Source organism: Lepidochelys olivacea (genome assembly GCF_965140295.1).
Source record: "Lepidochelys olivacea isolate rLepOli2 genome assembly, chromosome: 14".
Classification (NCBI taxonomy): domain Eukaryota; kingdom Metazoa; phylum Chordata; order Testudines; family Cheloniidae; genus Lepidochelys; species Lepidochelys olivacea.
In genome coordinates, this window is record NC_140424.1 from 39,720,604 (window position 1) to 39,736,801 (window position 16,198).

At 54.7% G+C, this 16,198-nt stretch overlaps 1 protein-coding gene across 1 annotated transcript; it reads right to left on the bottom strand.

The window, feature by feature from the left end:
* Positions 1–2,425: 2,425 nt before the first annotated feature.
* LOC311531000 (uncharacterized protein) lies at positions 2,426–12,086 on the bottom strand (the record flags this gene model as incomplete). Its single annotated transcript, XM_084648061.1, has 5 exons — positions 2,426–5,553; positions 5,919–6,032; positions 9,162–9,288; positions 9,836–9,923; positions 11,770–12,086. The coding sequence occupies 5 exons, from the start codon at positions 12,084–12,086 to the stop codon at positions 3,608–3,610; spliced, it is 2,592 nt and encodes an 863-aa protein (XP_084504187.1). The 3' UTR covers positions 2,426–3,607.
* Between the last annotated feature and the right edge of the window lie 4,112 nt (positions 12,087–16,198).

The window sequence follows — 16,198 nt, forward strand, 5'->3', positions numbered from 1 at the left end:
CTTTCCTCACTACCTGAGTCACAGACTGCTTACTTAAAGAATCGACATGGAGACATTCATGTTCCAACAACATTGTCTTCCCAACAAGCTGTCTAAGTATATAGGGCTGTTTAAACTCCCTAACAATTTTTTTTTCATCTGAAATCTTTTCAAAGCAAGGCCAGTGGATTCATATACATTTGAAAGACTCTGGCCCTTACAGTGTGGTTCCCCTCCGCCCTGGAGAGGGACAAGCTCCTCTGGACACCAAAGTGGGCGGAGCCAGCGAATCCTGCACCCGCCCCCTAGAGGTCAAGGCGCAGGACAGGAAGTATAAAAGCCCAACCCCAGAGCTCATTACAGGAGCAGCTGCTGGAGAGGCTAGATGCTTGTAGCCTAGCTGGGAGACCCCAGCAACAGACTAGAAGGCTGGCCCGCTTGACCAGAGCCTGGAGGAGCTGCCTAGCCTGCCCCTTGCCAGTTACCCACAGGAGCTGCCAAGCCTACCCCTCGCCAGTTTCCCTGAAGATCCCATGGTGCTGGACCCCCCCGGAGGACACCATCCAGAACCAGGTACCTCTGGAGGGGGAGTTCAGAAGTAGCCCATGGGCAGCCGACCCTAGTCTGGCTGCAGCACTGCCAAAGCCTATGTCAATGTGTTGAAGCCAGGATCCCTCCCTGACTCACTCAGCAGCTGGCCTTCTGCCGCTGCTAGGGCCCTGGGCTGGGACGCAGTGGAGTGGGTGGGCCTGCGTCCCCCCTGCCACCCAGCTTGTGGGTGGCAGTCTCCCCCTCTCCCAGGCCCCACTGAGCCAAGAGCCTGGGCTTATTGTTTACCTGCCTTTGCTCAGCCTATGCCTGAGGTCCTGAGCCATTGACTCTTTGCTGCCCTGCTCAGACCCGGGGCCTGCTAATTATATAACTGTTTGCTCACCCCCTGCCTGAGGACCTGAGCCCGTGACTCACTATTGCCTGCTGACCACGGGCCATGCGTGAATAACTGTCTGTGTTTGCCTCTACTGCTGCCATGGCGAGAGACTCCCGCAGCCAGGCTAATTCCCTGTCACAACTGGAAGGAAGTACCGAGGCGGTGTGGTCCCCCGCCTTCCCGGAGACGGATGGGCCCTGGCCAAACCCCTCCACACGTGGTGGAAAACGTGGGCAGTGATCCCCCGATCCTGGTGAGAAGGGATTGGAGGAGGAACGTGCCCGGGATGACCACGGATATGGACAAGCTCATTAAGTTCCTGGCCGTGAGCCAGCAGCAGGCAGCCCATCTCCAGCAGCTGGTGCAGCAGTTAGGGGTGCAGCAGCAACAGCTGATTTTGGAGCTGGGGTGCCAGAACCGGGACCACCAGCAGCAATGCCTGCAGCAGCTGGTGACTCCGCTCCCCCATCCTGCGGAACCCCAGCCGGGAGATGCCGCTGGGACGTCCAGCATAGCCCCGCCGATCTGGGTGACCAAGATGGGCCCCAACGATGACCCCGAGGCCTTCCTTGTGACCTTTGAGAGGGTGGCGTGAGTTGCAGGGTGGATCTGAGACCAATGGGCCACCCTCCTGGCTCTGTGTCTGACCGGGACTGCCCAAACTGACCAACTGCCCAAAATGCGGGCTATCGACAGAGAAGGCACGGGACTACGCTCGGGTAAAGGCAGCAATTCTGGATGCCTTGGACATCAGCCCAGAAACCTTCTGGCAGCAGTTCCGGAGTCTGACCTACCCTACAGGCGCCCGACCTCAGTTGGTGGCCCTGGAGCTTAGGGAGGTGTTGGATGGGGCAGGGGTGTGGACAGGGGTTGGGGCAGTCAGGGGACAGGGGGGTTGGATGGGGCGGGAGGTCCCAGGAAGGGGTGGTCAGGGGACAAGGAGCAGGGGGGATGGTTGGATGTGTCAGGAATTCTGAGGGGGGCAGTTAGGGGGCAGGAAGTGGGAGGGGATGGATAGAGGGCAGGGGGCCAGGCTGTTTGGGGAGGCACAGCCTTCCCTACCTGGCCCTCCATACAGTTTTGGAACCCCGATGTGGCCCTCAGGCCAAAAAGTTTGCCCACCTCCTGACCCAGATTGTCCCTGGGGAGCTCCACTTTCTGCCTTGCACACATCCCTGTAAGAATCCGGACAGCCTGGAGAAGAAAGACCTTTCCTTGAATCCATACTAATGGCTTCCTCTTAGAGAAAACAGGCTGACAGGGTCACTAGCCATGGGGGCTTTTCCTCTCATGGCAGAGAGTGAGGAACGCATTTTGAGACTTTGACCTCCGAGTCTCACGCACAACGCCCACTTGCTTTGAAATTAGCTCTTGTCTGTTAATGTTCCTCATTTTCATTCCACAAGGCTTCTTCCTCGTTTGATGGGTTATTTCATTACAGGGGTATGCACAATGCAAATGTTTGCTACTACATTATAACAAGGTATAGTTAAGTGAAAAAATGCAAGTAACATCCTATTGGTTGTCATGAAGTTTAAACACCAACTACACACGTATACATTTAACAGTCACTTTGATCTATCCTATCCTAATACACAAGTGAATTGGTCTAGGGCTCTGGCACCTGCTCTGCCAGTGTCAGACAGTTTACACCAGGAAACCTGGTGCAGGGATATAGAGATGCTCTGGCTAATCCCAACCACGTTTCCGACCACAGAGAGAACCTCAGAGAATGAGGCTACATAGGCAGGGGTGAGATCTCCACGTGTCCCACAAAAGGCCCTGTGGGAATCGGCCCCTCTCAGTGGTGCTGTCTGAATGCAGCGGGGGCAGGGAGAAGGGGCAGAGGGGGTGAGTGAGGAGAGGCAGCACCTCTCTACCCCTGTGCTCTCCCTCTCCTCTTATCCCATGATCCCCAAACACTCGATAGCCCCAGCACCCAGCTCCCCCAGCCCCAGCCATTCAACACCCAGTTTCCTCCCCCTAACCCATCGGCCCGGTCCCTCAATATTTGATCCCCCAGAGCCCAGCACCCTGGGGGATTCAGGGAGGGGAGAAGTTATCAGCCCCCAGGGACACTCCCCCTGCAGGGAACAGCTCCAGGTAAGTGGGGGAGTCCAGCCCAGGGGCTGGTGGAAGATGGGGGGTGGGGACAGATGTGTAGAGTGAAGACGGGGCCTACCCCAAGTGTCCTTCTCCTCCTCTCCATGGCAGGGGGGTCCCAGCTGGAAGAGGAAGGGAGAGGGGGGAATTTCAGCCAGACAAGAGGGACCAGTTGGAGGAGTTTCTCTCTCTCTCTCTCTCTCTCTCCCCCCCTTTCCCCGCCTGTGGCCCATCAGCTCAGTTGACAGGGCTGTAGCAGGGCGGAGGGGCTGATGGGGGCTTCTCCTCTGCCTGGGGTTTGCTTAGACCAGGCAGAGCCAGATGTTCACTGACCAGCTGCTGCTGGATCCTCACCCCAGCGATGGGCAGGTGGATCCTTGGGAGCCAAATGCCCTTGAAATGCGTTTGTCACCATGGCCAGCCCTTGTCAGGGCCCTGAGAGAATTTCCCTGCTGTGTGGAGGAGTCTCTGATGTCCAACATGGTGTTAGCACCACTTGGAGCATTTTCCACACTGAGAACATCTCAGAGGTTTCTTCGCTGTGCGGATTTGCTGATGCTGATATTCCAGGAGCACCAAATGAACCTTCCCCGCCGTTCAAGGTGTCTCTGCTGTGCAGGTCACTGAAGTGTGAAGTAAAATTGAATCTTTTCCTGCAGACAAGCTATTTCTAGGGTCTCTCTCCCTTGCAGATTTCTGATGTTTGGTGAGCTCTGAGCTCTTACTGAAGCTTTTCCCACAGTCAAGGCACTTATAAGGTCTCTCCCTCGTGTGGATTCTCCCATGTAGAGTAAGGTGTGAGCGCCGAGTGAAAGTTTTCCCACAGTCCAGGCATTTATGGGGTTTCTCCCCTGTGTGGGTTTTCTGATGTGTATTAAGGGTTGATTTCAAACTGAAACTTTTCCCACACTCAACGCATTTATAGGGTCTTTCTCCTGTGTGGACTCTCCCATGTTTAGTAAGGGATGAACTTTCCATAAAACTTTTCCCACATTCGAGGCATTTATAGGGCCTTTCTCCCGTGTGAATTCTCCTATGGTTAGTAAGCGCTGAGTTTGTGATAAAATCTTTCCCACAGTTGAGGCATTTATAGGGCCTTTCTCCAGTGTGGATTTTCCCATGTTTAGTAAGGTATGAACTTTCCATAAAACTTTTCCCACACTCGAGGCATTTGTACGGTCTTTCTCCTGTGTGAATTCGCCCATGTTTCATAAGGGATGAACTTTCCATAAAACTTTTCCCACACTCAAGGCATTTATAAGGTCTGTTTCCTGTATGGATTCTCCTATGTTTAATAAAATACGAGGTCTGACCGAAAGTTTTCCCACAGTCCAAACATTTATGCAGTTTCTCTCCCATATGGGTTCTCTCATGTCTAACAAGGTGTGATGCAGTAATAAAAACTTTCTCGCACTGAAGGCATTTATGGCGTCTCTCTCTTGTCTTCAGACACGGATGTCTAATAAAGTTTGAGTGCTGAATGAAACTTTTCCCACACTTAAGGCATTTATATGGTCTCTCTGCCATATGGATTTTCCTATGATTAGTAAGATGTGAGTGCTGACTGAAGCTTTTCCCGCAGTCCAAACATTTATGGGGTCTCTCTCCTGTGTGGGTTTTCTGATGTGTATTAAGGGTTGATTTCAAACTGAAACTTTTCCCACACTCGAGGCATTTATAGGGTCTCTCTCCCGTGTGGATTCGCCCATGTAGAGTAAGGTGTGAGCGCCGACTGAAAGTTTTCCCACAGTCCAGGCATTTATGGGGTTTCTCTCCTGTGTGGGTTTTTTGATGTGTATTAAGGGTTGATTTCACACTGAAACTTTTCCCACACTCGAGGCATTTATAGGGTCTCTCTCCCGTGTGGATTCGCCCATGTAGAGTAAGGTGTGAGCGCCGACTGAAAGTTTTCCCACAGTCCAGGCATTTATAGGGTTTCTCTCCTGTGTGGGTTTTCTGATGTGTATTAAGAGTAGATTTGAAACTGAAAGTTTTCCCACAGTCCAGGCATTTATGGGGTTTCTCTCCTGTGTGGGTTTTCTGATGTGTATAAAGGGTTGATTTCAAACGGAAACTTTTCCCACACTCAAAGCATTTATAGGGTCTCTCTCCTGTGTGCAGTCTCTGGTGTATAATAAGACATGGCTTCTCACTGAAGCTTTTCCCACAGTCTACGCATTTATAGGGCTTCTCTCCTGTGTGGGTTCTCCCATGGCTAATAAGGTTTGCACTGAAACGGAATCTTTTCCCACACTCAAGGCATTTGTAGGGTTTCTCTTCACTGTGACTTGTCTGCTGGATTGTGGTTTCCTTAGGATCCTTGCATCCTCCGCCACGTTCAATAGATTCACCTAGTTTGTTCCTAAGATAATTTCCCAGCTGCATCTCTGATCTGTGTTGCTCTCCCCAGGCTTCTCCTTGTTCCAAGCACTGGAAAAAATTCTTCTCAGCTCTTCTCAAAAATATCCACTGCGGTTCCACTTTCCAAGGACCTTCCTGCTGCTGATTCTCCTCCTTGTTCTCACTCACTGTCCTATCACCTGCTGGGAGAGAGAGAATCCAGACAGGAGTCACTGCCTGTGCCTGGAGAAAGGACAGAAAGGGGAATAGCAGAGAGGGAAAACACAACACAGTGACTGTTGGGGAGCTGGAGACATTGGATTCTGCCTCCATATCCCACCCAAACACACCCAGGGAAGTAAAGTCAGGGAGGAAATTCCCAACAGCTAACAGGATGGGTGGGAAGCCGTGACTGATATTTACCTTCAAAATATGACATGGGCTGACTGCAGCCCTGACCTGGGTGAGATGGGGCAGAACTGGGGGCTTTTGCTCACGGCACATTTCGGGAGTTCCAGCTTTTTCCTTCTCACCAGATGTTTTTGTCTCAGTTTCCCTGACTCCTCACCTGTGCGGGCCCCTCTCAGGCTCTCTCCTTCCTTAGTGGCCTGGAGATCCGGGACCCACGGCTCTTCCCCTCGTTCCAGCCGGGCGATCAGGTCCGGTTTGGGACTGGAGAATCCTGCGCAGGGGGTGAAATCAGGCAAGGTCAGGGAGCATGGAGCATTGGTAAAGTATTTGTCACAAGGAACATTCCCTGAGTTTTACCTGATCCTACATGGGACTGTGGTAACTCAGACCCTTTGGGAGCAGCAGAGATCTGGTGTGTGTGGGGGGGTGTTGTTATATTCTCACTAGGAGGTCTCAGGCATGGGCAGCGGATATCAGAGGCAGGGGGAGGCTGAGCCTCCCCAAACAGCCAGGTGTGGCCCCGCCCACATTCCACCCCCAGTCCCCCTCCTGCTTCCTGCTCTGCAGGCGGCCGGCTCTTCCGTTGCTGCCCAGCCTCCCGGCGCTCCGGGGCTGGGAAGGATGGGGCTGCGCTGCCCGGCAACCTGGCACTCCGGGAGGCCTGGGGCCACGCTGCCCGGCAACCATATTTCCCTCTAAGGTGCATGCCTGCAGAGCCATAGATGAGATAATGAAGGGCCACACAACTAATTAGTGGAGCCGTGCAGGTGTGACTCCGCTAATTAGGTGCCTCCTGGACCCTGGAGAGAGGATGTGGAAGGTGAGGGAAATAGGGGGTAGGTGGGGGGAAATAGTTTCTACACTCCCACCCACTCCCTAAGTTTGGAGTGTCTCAGGACTCCCATCCCCCAGCTGGGCTGCGGCGGCAGGGAGAGAGTCTGATTCTCAGTCTCTCCCAGCCCTAGCTGGACTGTAGGGGTGGGGAGAGACTTCTGTTGGAGAAAAAACACTGTTACTGCTTCCTGGAGTTAGTTTTTTGAAAAGAATCCAAATAAATCATCTCTTCTCCTCTGCAAAACGGTCATTAAAAGTCACATTTAATAACGTTTTTTGTAATCACAAAAGTGACAATGTATTCGTTCTGCCTAGCTTTTGCACTGGATGCCGTTCCAGAATTACTTAACTGGTACATAGGTTAATTAATGCTACTTCCACCAGCTGCTTAAAACGTTTGGACTTCACTTTGCTTGGAACATGTATTGCAGCTTTAAAGTTTGATTTGCAGTATCACTCTTAAAAAGAAAAGGAGGACTTGTGGCACCTTAGAGACTAACCAATTTATTAGAGCATAAGCTTTCGTGAGCTACAGCTCACTTCCTCAGATGCATATCATATGCATCTGAGGAAGTGGGCTGTAGCTCACGAAAGCTTATGCTCTAATAAATTGGTTAGTCTCTAAGGTGCCACAAGTCCTCCTTTTCTTTTTGCGAATACAGACTAACACGGCTGCTACTCTGAAACCTGTCAGTATCACTCTTGTATTTTCTATCCTGTCATGTCCCAGTCCCAGCTCCAGGGTTGCAGTGGCCTGGAGAGATGCCTCATCCTAATGGAAAGCACTTGGATTCCAGACAAGTGATTTCCATTAAGCTTTCACATTTGTTTGGGGAGAGGATTGGAAACCATTAAGGCCAGATCTTTGCTATCTGGTCTAGTTCTGGCCTTTGACTCATAAGTAGTAAGCACTAGGGCAGTGATCTCCAACCTTGTTACTCCCAAGATCACTTTTTGAATTTAAGGGCAACCCAGGATCTGCCCTGCCCTTTCCCCAAAGCCCTGTCCCACTCACTCCATTCCCCCTGCCTCGTCACTCGCTCTCCCCCACCCTCGCTCACTTTCACCAGGCTGAGGTAGGAGTTGGGGTTTGGGAGGGGGTGTGGGCTCTGGGCTGGAGACGAGGGGTTTGCAGTGTGGGAAGGGGCTCTGGGCTGAGTCTGGGGTTGGAGTGCAGGAGGGGGCTCTGGGTTGGGGCAGTGTTGGGGTGCAGGCTCTGGGAGGAAGCTCTGGGTTGGGGAAGTGTTGGGGTGCAGGAGGGGGTACAGGGTACTGGCTCTGGGAGGGGGGTCAGGGCTGGGGCAGAGTGTTGGAGTGTAAGAGGGGGTGGGGGTGCTGGCTCTGGGAAGGCGGTCATGGCTGGGGCTGAGGTGCAGGAGGGTCTTCGGGTACAGGCTCCAGGAGGGGGCTGAGAGCTGGTTTGGGATGCTGGCTCTGGGAGGGGGATCAAGGCTGGGCTTTGGGGTGCAGGAAGGGGTTTGGGGTGCTGGCTCAGGGAACGGACTCAGTGCTGGAGTTTGGGGTACGGCCTGCCGCTGGGCAGCACTTACTGCTAAGGCAGGCTCCCTGCCTACCCCAGCCCCACACCGCTCCTGGAAGGGGCCAACGTGCCCTATGGCCCCTGGGAGGGGGCGGGCAGAACGTTGCTCGGCACGCTGCCCCTCTCTGCAAGCACCGCCCCCGCAGCTCCCATTGGCCACAGCCCCATCCCCAGCGCCGAGCCACTGGCCCACCCAAGAGTCAGGCCGGCCCCAGAACCAGGCTGGTCCGCTGGCTCCCTCAAGCAGCAGGCCAGCCACAGTGCCGGGCGCTGGCCAGCAGCACCAGGACAAGCCACCTCACTCCCTATCCCCCTGAGCAACAGGTGGGCAGCGGGCGGTGCGTGGCCCTTCCACCCATCCCAGAGGACACGGCAGGCGGAATGGTGGCCTGGCGTGCAGGAGTGCTGGGGTGGCACCCCAGTGCTGAGCGGCCGAAGCAGGCTCCCTAGAGAGTAGCCTGCCTGGGTGGGGCCTAGTAGCTGCACTGCAGGTAGGAGGATGCAAAGAGTGGGCAAGGCCACCCATGGCTATTTAGGTAGGCACAGCCTTCCCTTGCCTACATTACACAGTGCCCATGATGCCAGGGGTTCTCAACCTTTTTCTCTCTGAGCCTCCCCCCTCTGCACCCCAACATGCTATAAAAACTCCTCAGCCCACCTCTGTCAAACCAACTGTTTTTCTGCATATAAAAGCCAGGGCCTGCATTAGGGGATAGGGAACAGGGCAATTACGTGGGGTCCCACGGAACATGGGGCCCCGCAAAGCTAAGTTGCCCAGGCTTTAGCTTCAGCCCTGGGCTTCTGTCCCATGCAGTAGGGCTTCCACTTTCTCCCCTGGGCACCAGCAAATCTAATGCTGCCCCTGCTTGGCGGCCCCCCTGAAACCTGCTCATGGCTCCCCAGGGCACCCTGGGCCTCTGGTTTAGAACCACTTCACTTTGCAAGCCATTCCTTCCTAAGCCATCCGGGCAGTCAGCTATGCAGACCCCACAGCTTCTAATAAGCAAAGGCACAGGAATCCCTTACCCAGGGAGGTCACCGTCTCGTAATTCTCTTCCATGACATCCCTGTAGAGGGCTCTCTGAGCGGGGTCCAGCAGAGCCCCCTGCCCCTGGGTGAAATACACAGCCACCTCCTCGAAGGTCACCGGCATCTGGAACAACAAGAATCCCCCACTCAGCACCTTCTGCCCCAGCCACGATTCCCCTATTCATCAGGGAGGAGGCCTAGAGAAGCAGAATTCCACCCCCACCCTGCTCAGAGCAGCCAGGAGGCTTCAGGGGGTGGGAGAAGGTGAGAGCTCCTTGTCGCCCCCAGCACACGGAGCAGGGCAGGGTCTTCTCATTTCCCACCCGCCTGCCAGGCACAGGCTGATACGGAAAGCAGAGCTCTGAGCCGGGGACAGGGACATGAATCCCGACAGCTTCCCTTCGTACTTCACAGCAGCCTCTGGCCAGTGGGGTCAGGCTCCAGCACTGGGAGTCTGGTCAGTTTTCCCAGCCCTGCCCAGGGGGGTGTTTCCTGGTTCAGAAATGCGGGATTGTTTCCCCTCCCCCGCACCCATCAATGGGCCTGTTCAGAAAATCAGGCCCAGGTTGATCACGTTCCAGCAGGTTTATCACACCCTGTCCCCTCCCTGTGTCTTTTCTGCCCCTCTCCCTCTACAACAACCCCCCTGAAGCTACCTGAAAATCCCCTACCTGAGCTGGCTCCATCACAGCCATTTCCCGTCCCTGTCCCCTGGAAGATGGGACCATCTGGAGAGAAACTTGGACGTGATTCCTCAGCCTGCCAGGGTGAGATGAGCAATTCGGGAGGGGGGGGTCAGAAGGGGCTTGAGTCCATGTCACACCTCGATTACCCCCAGGCTCTCTCCCTGCAGACAGACTGCCACGCTGGGAAGAAACCTAGTTAGTTTATTACCACCCAGGCCAGGCCCCTCTCAGCAGAACTAAACTCACTGGGGCACTTTTAAACTCTCCCTGTAACAGTGTCTGAGCGCAATGCTGGAAAAAGAGCAGAATCAAAGGCGCCTCTTAGGGGGATTCCCCGTGACACTGTTCCCAAAGGCAGCATGTCCCCCCACTCTCCGACCAGCCCAGTGATTCAAGAGAAATGAACTGGCTTTTCCTCTCTCTGCTCCTCACCACGTTCCCAGGAGTATCACTCTGCCCAGGGGTGAAACAGGGAATGGATCTGTGCAGGTTTGGGAGCTGGGAACCTCCCTCCCCAATTCCTGCTCCTGCTGCCCCTTTCAGTCCCTCCACTCTCCCTTTCTGTCCCCTTCCCACTGCCTGGGAGAACTGGTGACTGCCCCCATTTACATGGGTGTTTGCTCTCCGGTAGACAGATCTGCTCCTGGGACAACTAACTGGGGTTTGAACCTCGCTGTGTCACTGAGGGCAGCAGTTCTGGGACCCGCAGACACATGGGGAGCTCCCCCCGCAACCCCCACATACCCCACTCCTATCCAGTACAAAACTCACCAGCAGGTTCCTGAAAGGGGCCCTTTGTGCAGACTCACATTCCTGCCCAGGCCCAGCCCTTACCCCCAGGTCTCTCTCCTCACCTGCCAGCTCTGGCTCAGGGGCTGGTGTCAGCAGAGCCTGGGGCTGCCCCAGGAGCTGGTTCCAGCTACCGCTGAAAGTGCCCACCTGGACTGGGCACAGAGGGGCTTTAATGAAGGTCTCTCCCAGGCCCTGACTCTGCTGCTCAGTCTGGGCTCCCAGCTCAAAATGGAGGCGGCAGCAGCTTCTGACCCAGGGAGCTCAACTCCAGGGCTGTAATTACATGAGCAGGGAGAGACTCACACACCCCGGCCTCCTCCTCTCCCTTAGCAATAGCCGGAGCCCTTTGGTGGCAGCAACTAACAACTGAGCCTCCCTGCCCTGCCCCTGCAGCCCCCAGGACCAGGCAGGCAGAGGCTGATCCCACTGGCCCATCCGCACTCGCCCTCTGCCAGCGTCAGCAGTGACTCCGGTCTCACACCGGTGTGGCCGAGATCTGAATCCGGCCCGGAAATCAGACCAGGGCCCTGGGCAGCCCCAAACACTCAGGAAACAGACTCCAAAATCAGGAGTCGGTCTTTTTTTATTTTTAATCTAATAATAAGCGCGGGGGGGGGGGGGGTTGCACAGAAGGAAGGGGGATGGCTGTGCAGATTTGCCTTGTAGCTTCTGTGCTCTGAGGGGTTGTTCGCCAGCCAAGGCACCCCCATGCTTTTTTGACCATTTCTAGGAGAAAAAAAATCCCCACTAGCAGCTGGGAGGGGAATCCCCCTCGCCCCCCACACCCCATGGCGCGGGGGAGCTGCCTGGTATCCCTGGCTCTCCCTTCCCCAGCCAGTCTGCTCTTGCTCTCACCGTCTCCTCCCTCGTAGTGCTGCTCCCCCCCCCATCTTCCCTTTATTCCAGCCTCGTTCCCCTCCGCCCCATAATTCTCCCCTTGCCCCCTAACTCCCCTGCAGCGCCCTGTCCTCCCTTCAGCCACCCCTCCCCAATCCTGCTCCCTGCATCCCTATCCCCATCCTCCCGGCCCCTCACACATCCCTGTTACCCCCGCCTGCCCCACCCTTTAGCCTCCTTCCCCTGCAGCCCGGGGGTGACGCGGGGGGGGGGGAGCGGGTCTCTCTTACCTTCCCCCCGAGCGGGGCCCCCCGGGGCAGGGGCCGGGCCGGGAAGGGGCCCTGGCCGGGCTGGGGGCTCTGCCCTGGGAGAGGCTCCCGGGGAGCAGCGGGCAGGGCCCGGCTGGAGGTTCCCCTCTCCCGGCTGCAGCCCGGGCTCCGGGCTCCCAGCACCAGCCGCCGGGGCGCGGGGATCTCGCCGGGAGCCAGAGTCCCCGCAGCGGCTGCGAGTCACTTCCTGCGGCCGGGCCTGAGCCCCGCGATCGCTCCCAGACGCATCCCAGCTGCTCCTGGGTCCTAGCGATAATCCCATCGCATGCAGCCGCCATGCCGCAGACCCTGCCTCCTGGGGCCCCACTTACCCTGGGCACAGTTGGGGGCATCGTGCAGAAAAGCCACAGGATCAATGGGAGGACAGAAAGGAGACTTCCCTCATCCTGGGGAGTGGGGGACAAGGGGGCCTTCTATGGAGACCGGGAATTGTTCTAGAGAGTCCCCAATATCAGGAGGACAGAGGTGATGTGGGGTGCCTCCTGGGCACCCCACCTCTCCTGGGCACAGGCAGTTTCTCCCAGAGCTCTGTAGACGTCCTGCAAAGAAACCACAGGATCAAAGGGGGGACAGAAAGGAGACGTGCAGATCCTGGGGAGGGGGGAGAAGTGGGGTTTCTAGGGAGACTCAGGGTTGTTCCAGAGGATCCAGGGATGACGGGGAGCCTGGAATACTCTGTGTATGATTCGCTCTGGTAACAGACTGGCACAGGGAGCAGTTGGTCACAGCTGGTCTCTTGTCGCCACACCCCACTCATAGGCTACCAGCCCTGGGCCTGAGCTCCCAGCTCTGCTCCCCTTGCTTGGGTCATGGAACTGTCAGAGCTTTACCACTGGGTTCCTCTGGTTATCTGTGGTCCAGATAGAGCCCGGGGTAGGTTAAGCAAAACCCCTCATATCCGCCCTCTAATACACTCTTCTCTTTGCCCTTGCAAGAGATACTAATGTAGGTACACTCCAACCTCACAAGAAGCACAGTGGGGACACACAACGGCAGTTTAATTCTAATGCTTTCATAAAAGTAGCATAACTTGTTGCACAGAAACTTGCCACTGAAGGCATACCCTTGACTATCTAATCCTTCTTCCTCAGCCTCCAGAGAAAGAGACTATCTTCTATGCACCTGAGCAGCCCTTTATATATGGCTCTCACTGGCTCTGATTGGCTGCTGCAACAAGCCTCCCCTTGATTGGCTCTCTCAATAAGCCTTTTCCTGGCTGGGTTCTGCACAGCCTCTCCAAGGCTGCTTTAACCCTTCTGTTAACCCACCGCAGGAAGCGGTGCAGGTTGCTGCATCTAATCAATTCAAAAATTTCAGGGAATGTCTTAGGCAGCCATATGGAGATGGTGGATGATGTGGGTGAAAACTGGAAAATTATAAGGGGAAATAGGGGACCCGTGGGTAGATGCATCTGCTTCAACCAGGTCTGCACGTGTTTATAGAGCAAAGAGCCAGCTGATGGCAGCCACTAAGGCCTGGCTCAACAAATGGACTTTGGTGATGCAAAGGCCAAATTTGAGAAGTCTAGAAAATCACTGGAACAACAGTAGGATTCACAAAGCCTGAGTTGATCACCTAGTGCTCCCTGTACAATCATAGAATCATAGAATATCAGAGTTAGAAGGTACCTCAGGAGGTCATCTAGACCAACCCCCTGCTCAGAACAGGACCAATCCCCAACCAAATCATCCCAGCCGGGGCTTTGTCAAGCCTGACCCTAAAAACATCTAAGGAAGGAGATTCCACCACCTCCCTAGGTAACGCATTCCAGTGCTTTACCACCCTCCTAGTGAAAAAGTTTTTCCTAATATCCAACCTAAACCTCCCCCACTGCAACTTGAGACCATTACTCCTTGTTCTGTCATCTGCTACCACTCAGAACAGTCTAGATCCATCCTCTTTGGAACCCCCTTTCAGGTAGTTGAAAGCAGCTATCAAATCCCCCCTCACTCTTCTCTTCTGCAGACTAAACAATCCCAGTTCCTTCAGCCTTGCCTCATAAGTCATGTGCTCCAGACCCCTGATCATTTTTGTTGCCCTCCGCTGGAAGCTTTCCAATTTTTCCACATCCTTCTTGTAGTGTGGGGCCCAAAACTGAACACAGTACTCCAGATGAGGCCTCACCAATGTCGAATAGAGGGGAACGATCACGTCCCTCGATCTGCTAGCAATGCCCCTACTTACACAGCCCAGAATGTCGTTAGCCTTCTTGGCAACAAGGGCACACTGTTGACTCATATCCAGCTTCTCGTCCACTGTAACCCCTAGGTCCTTTTCTGCAGAACTGCTGCCGAGCCATTTGGTCCCTAGTCTGTAGCGGTGCATGGGATTCTTCCGTCCTAAGTGAAGGACTCTATACTTATCCTTGTTGAACCTCATTGGGGGTGGGTTAATTAGCTCTCCTGCTGGCTTAGAGCAGGTACACAAGAGCAGCATTTCTCAAATGTGGCCACCATGGCCACATGCGGTGACCAGGGGCTTTTCTTGGGGACACAGCCTCCTGGGTGGTAATTTGTGGGGGGAGGGGGCAAAGCCTTCTGGACCCACAAATGCTGGAGGAGCAGGAAGCCAGTTGTGAGTTCCCCATCTTGTTGGGGGCCGTGGGGCTTGGGTTTCTGGCTTCAGCCCTGCAGTGGTGAGTGGCAGGCTCCAGCTATGGGGCTTCAGGGTCCAGCTCCGGCCCTGGGCTCAACCCCCTCTCCCCATCTCTCCTGCCCCCCACTGTCTCCTCCGGCCCTGGGTTCTGGCCATGCAGCAACAGGCTCCAGACCTCAGCTGCAGGGCTTTGGGTCCCGGGCTCACCATCACCTCCACCACTGTTGGTCCCCACTGACACCCTACTCACTTCCCATCCTGGGCTTAATTTGTCCCCCAGCTTGCTGAGTCTGAGTAAGTCTGATGTGAAAAGTGATACTCATATGTTTGTTAACCACGTTTCGCTGCCTCCCAGCTCGCTAGCAAGTCTGCTGCGGTGAAACGCGACGGTAACAAACATGCAAACATCACTTATCACAGCAGCAGACTTACCAGCTAACAAGTCTTTTAAAAGACTGTGTTTCTATTCTCTGTAGGTCCAGTAAAGAATAGAGGCAACTCAACTGTATATTATTTTTATTATTCTCTAAAAAAAAAAATCCTACAAAATAAACTACAATGATTTGGACATGTATATATGCATATTTATTTGTTTTTCATAAAGTGAATTAAGTGTTTTAGGAAAAATTATCAGAGTGGCCACCAGCAGGAGTTGGTGGCCATGTGCTGAGGCCACCAAATTCTTGTTCTGAGAACGCCTGCCCTAGAGAGCTTACAGTGGTGCAGCTGCATCAGTAGCCATAGCCTAAGAGTGCTGTCTAATCTCTTGATCTCTTTTTGGCCTAGCAAAGTGAGATCCTGCACTCAACTCGGTGGCACTGGTCTGTTTCGATGGCTGCATCTGATCAATTCCAACATTTCAGGGGATTTTCTAGGTTGCCATCAGAAGAAGGCGGATGATTTTGGTGACAATTGGGAAACAATGAGGGGGAAACAGGTGACAAACCTGAGTGGGCAGAGCACCAGTCCCTGACCCAGAGCAACAGGAGCTTCCCTGTAGACATCCAAGTACCCGACGGGGAGCTGCAGTCAGTGCCCACAGGGGGGAGCCAGCTGGGAGATGGGCAGAGGGGATCCCTGGGAGAGGGGCAGACATGAGGGGGTTTAAATAGAGCTCAGGGCAGGTTCATCTGGTCCTACAGGTAACCAGCAGAACCAAGTGGCAAAGCTCTGACAGCTTCATGACCTGAGCCAGCGGAGCAGAGCTGGTAACTCCAGCCCAGGGTTGGTAGCCAGTGAGCCTGGTGTGGAGACAAGAGGCCAGCTCTGACCAACTGCTCCCTGTTCCAATCTGTTACCAGAGCGAATCACACACAAAGTGTCCCCTGCTCCCCGACACCCCTGGATTCTCTGGAACAACCCAGAGTCTCCATAGAAACCCCCCTTCTCCCTCCTCCCCGGGATCTGCATGTCTCCTTTCTGTCCCCGCATTGCTCCTGTGGCTTCTATGCACAATGTCTACATAAGGCTGAGAGAAGCTGCCCAGGGGAGGTGGGGCCTTAGGAGGCAGGTTATGGGGCACAGGGGCTGCATTAGATGGGTTGATCTAAGTCAAGGAAAGTGTGGGCCCCTTACTGAATGAGGGAGGCAACCTAGTGACCGAGGATGTGGAAAAAGCTAATGTACTCAAAGTTTTTTTTGCCTCTGTCTTCACGAACAAGGTCAGTTCCCAGACTACTGCACTGGGCAGCACAGCATGGAGAAGAGGTGACCAGCCCTCTGTGGAGAAAGAAGTGGTTCGGGACTATTTAAAAAAGCTGGACATGCACAAGTCCATGGGGCCAGATGCGTTGCA